Raw genomic sequence first — 2,257 nt, forward strand, 5'->3', positions numbered from 1 at the left:
AAGCCGCAGCTCTTAAGTCACCCGCAATGCTCGCAGCCCTCCCGGCCGGGCGGCCCCGCGCCCGCCGCCGCCACCGCCGCCGTTCCGTCCGTGGGGCCGCCGCCGCCGTCGGGGTGGAAGCCCGCAGCCCCGAGGGGAGGAGGAGGAGGAGGAGAAAGGATAAGGGGGAGAAAATGGGATTCGTCCCCGCGGAAGGGCCGGGCGAGAGCCGCGGGGCGGGGGCCGCTCCATCCGCAGCCCCAAAACGCATTGGCAAAAAAAAAAAAAAAAAGAAAAAAAAAAAACCCAATAATAATTAAAAAATGGACGTCTGTTAACTTCACAAAGGAAGAGAAACTGAATCCCAGAACGATAAATGAGGTGGGGGGGGGGGGAGGAAGAGGAGGAGGAAGAAACGTGGTTGAATTTTTTTTGTCTTTTTTGTTCCTGTATGCGTTGGGAGTCATGCAAGAATTTCTCAGGGGGAAAACGAAGAAGGGGGGGAAGGAAAAAAAATTAATTAAAAGAAATAACAGGGAAAAAAAAAACAACGAAAAAAAAACCCAAAGCCCCACACCTGCAAAGAAAAGATTTTTTCTTTTTTTTTTTTCTTTTCTTTCTTTTTTTTTTTTTTTTTTTTTTTTTTTTGGACACAGACTTTTTTTGCATACCATCGATTCATTGGTGTATTAATGCACTTATATTCCCAGCTTTAAGCTAACATACAGTAAATAAATACACAGTTCCAAGGAGGGAGCCGAGGGGGGGGGGGTTCGGGATGGAAAGGGGGAGGGGGCTCGGCGAGGGGAAGGGGCCGCCGTGGTTACTGATATCCCAGTGCAGAAGCTGAAGTCAGTCTTTGGCCATAGAGAGCGTAGGGGGAGTAGTAAGGTCCGGCAGCCGGCAACGACGGCACGGGGAGAGCTCCGGCTGCGGGCAAATGGCTCTTGCCGTACGGGTGATACCTGTTGAGTCCCAAAGTGTGTGGGCTCCTCAAGGACAGGGAGGCCGGTAACGTGCTGGGGCTGCCGGGGGCGGCGGGCGGGAGGTGGAGGTGGCAGGAAGCGGCCGAACCCAACCCCGACGTGGGATAACCGGCCAAGAGTTTCTCCGCGCCCGGCAGCGCCGTGTGGGTCCGTAGGTGGGTGAGCAGCTCCTCCGAGGTGGCAAACCTCTTATCGCAGGGTCCGCTGGCAGACACCCAATTGCATATGTGGGGCAGGGGGTCGTTCTGCAGCATGAAGCCGTAGGTGTAGAGGGGGTGGCCGGGCAGGCTGGGGGTGCCGCCGGAGGAGAGCGTGGTGTGCACCGAATGCAGGGGGTGCGCGGGGTACACCAGGGGGTATCCGCTCTTCAGGCTGCCGGCGTCGTGTACGCAGCTGGAGCAGTTGCCGGAGCCCAGGTGCGAGGCGCTGTGGTAGCTCAGGCAGTACGGGTCCCGGCATAATCCCTGCATGAAGGAGGGCGGCGAGGCCCCGGTCAGCGGGCTGGAGCTGGGCGGCTTCCCCGGCAGCCCCAGCGCCCCGGGCAGCTGGCTGCCCACCAGCCCCGCTTTGCTGGGGTCCAACCCGGGCACGAACTGCGAGGGGTACCCGGCGTAGGCGCCCACGATGGAGCCGTGGTAACCGATGCTGGAAGGCGGCAGCGGGAAGACGGAGTGGCCCGGCTTGTAAGGAGACACGGGGGCCACATGGCCGGCGGCGGGCGGCAGCGCTGGGGGCTCCGATTTGCGGCCCGATGAGGGGGGTTCGCCGTGCGCCCCGGACTCCGCCGCCGCCCCGCGCCCCAAAGCCCCGCTCGCCCCGTCGGGGCCGGGCTTGCCCGCCTCGGGCTCCTTCTTGTCGTCGGCGCTCTTGGGCTCGGAGTGCTGCGGGGACGCGCCGCGGGAGCCGCCCGGGGATGCGGCGCTGTGCGGGGGGAACGGCGGGCAGGCGGCGCTGGGGACGCGGAAGCCGGCCTTGTCCGGGCCCTCCTTGCGCGGCTCCCCGCCCTTGGAGTAGGGCTTGAAGCTGGACTTGTCCTCGGGCGGAGCGTCCCCGCTGCCGCCCGGCGGTTTGAGCGCGGCGGGGCGGGCGGAGGGCTCCTTGTCGGCGGCGGGCAGCCCGGTGGAGGCGACGGCGTTCAGCTTGGAGGAGGGCGGAGGGTCGGGTTTGCCGATCTGCGAGCAGGTCTGGGCCAGCAGCGCCAGAGGGCTCTTCTTGGCGTCCAGCTGCGGGCGGAGCGGAGCGCGGCGCCGGTCAGGGGGGGACCCGACGGCACCCCCCGGTCCGGCCCCCCC

General features: G+C 64.0%; 1 protein-coding gene across 1 annotated transcript; it reads right to left on the reverse strand.

The window, feature by feature from the left end:
- Nucleotides 1–776: 776 nt before the first annotated feature.
- ZNF703 (zinc finger protein 703) lies at nucleotides 777–2,221 on the reverse strand (the record flags this gene model as incomplete). Its single annotated transcript, XM_048927979.1, has 1 exon — nucleotides 777–2,221. A coding segment is annotated over one exon (1,419 nt), but the record flags the coding sequence as incomplete, so codon positions are not given.
- Nucleotides 2,222–2,257: the final 36 nt, after the last annotated feature.

The sequence above is a fragment of the Lagopus muta genome, chromosome 27, assembly GCF_023343835.1.
Source record: "Lagopus muta isolate bLagMut1 chromosome 27, bLagMut1 primary, whole genome shotgun sequence".
NCBI classification, from domain to species: Eukaryota; Metazoa; Chordata; class Aves; order Galliformes; family Phasianidae; genus Lagopus; species Lagopus muta.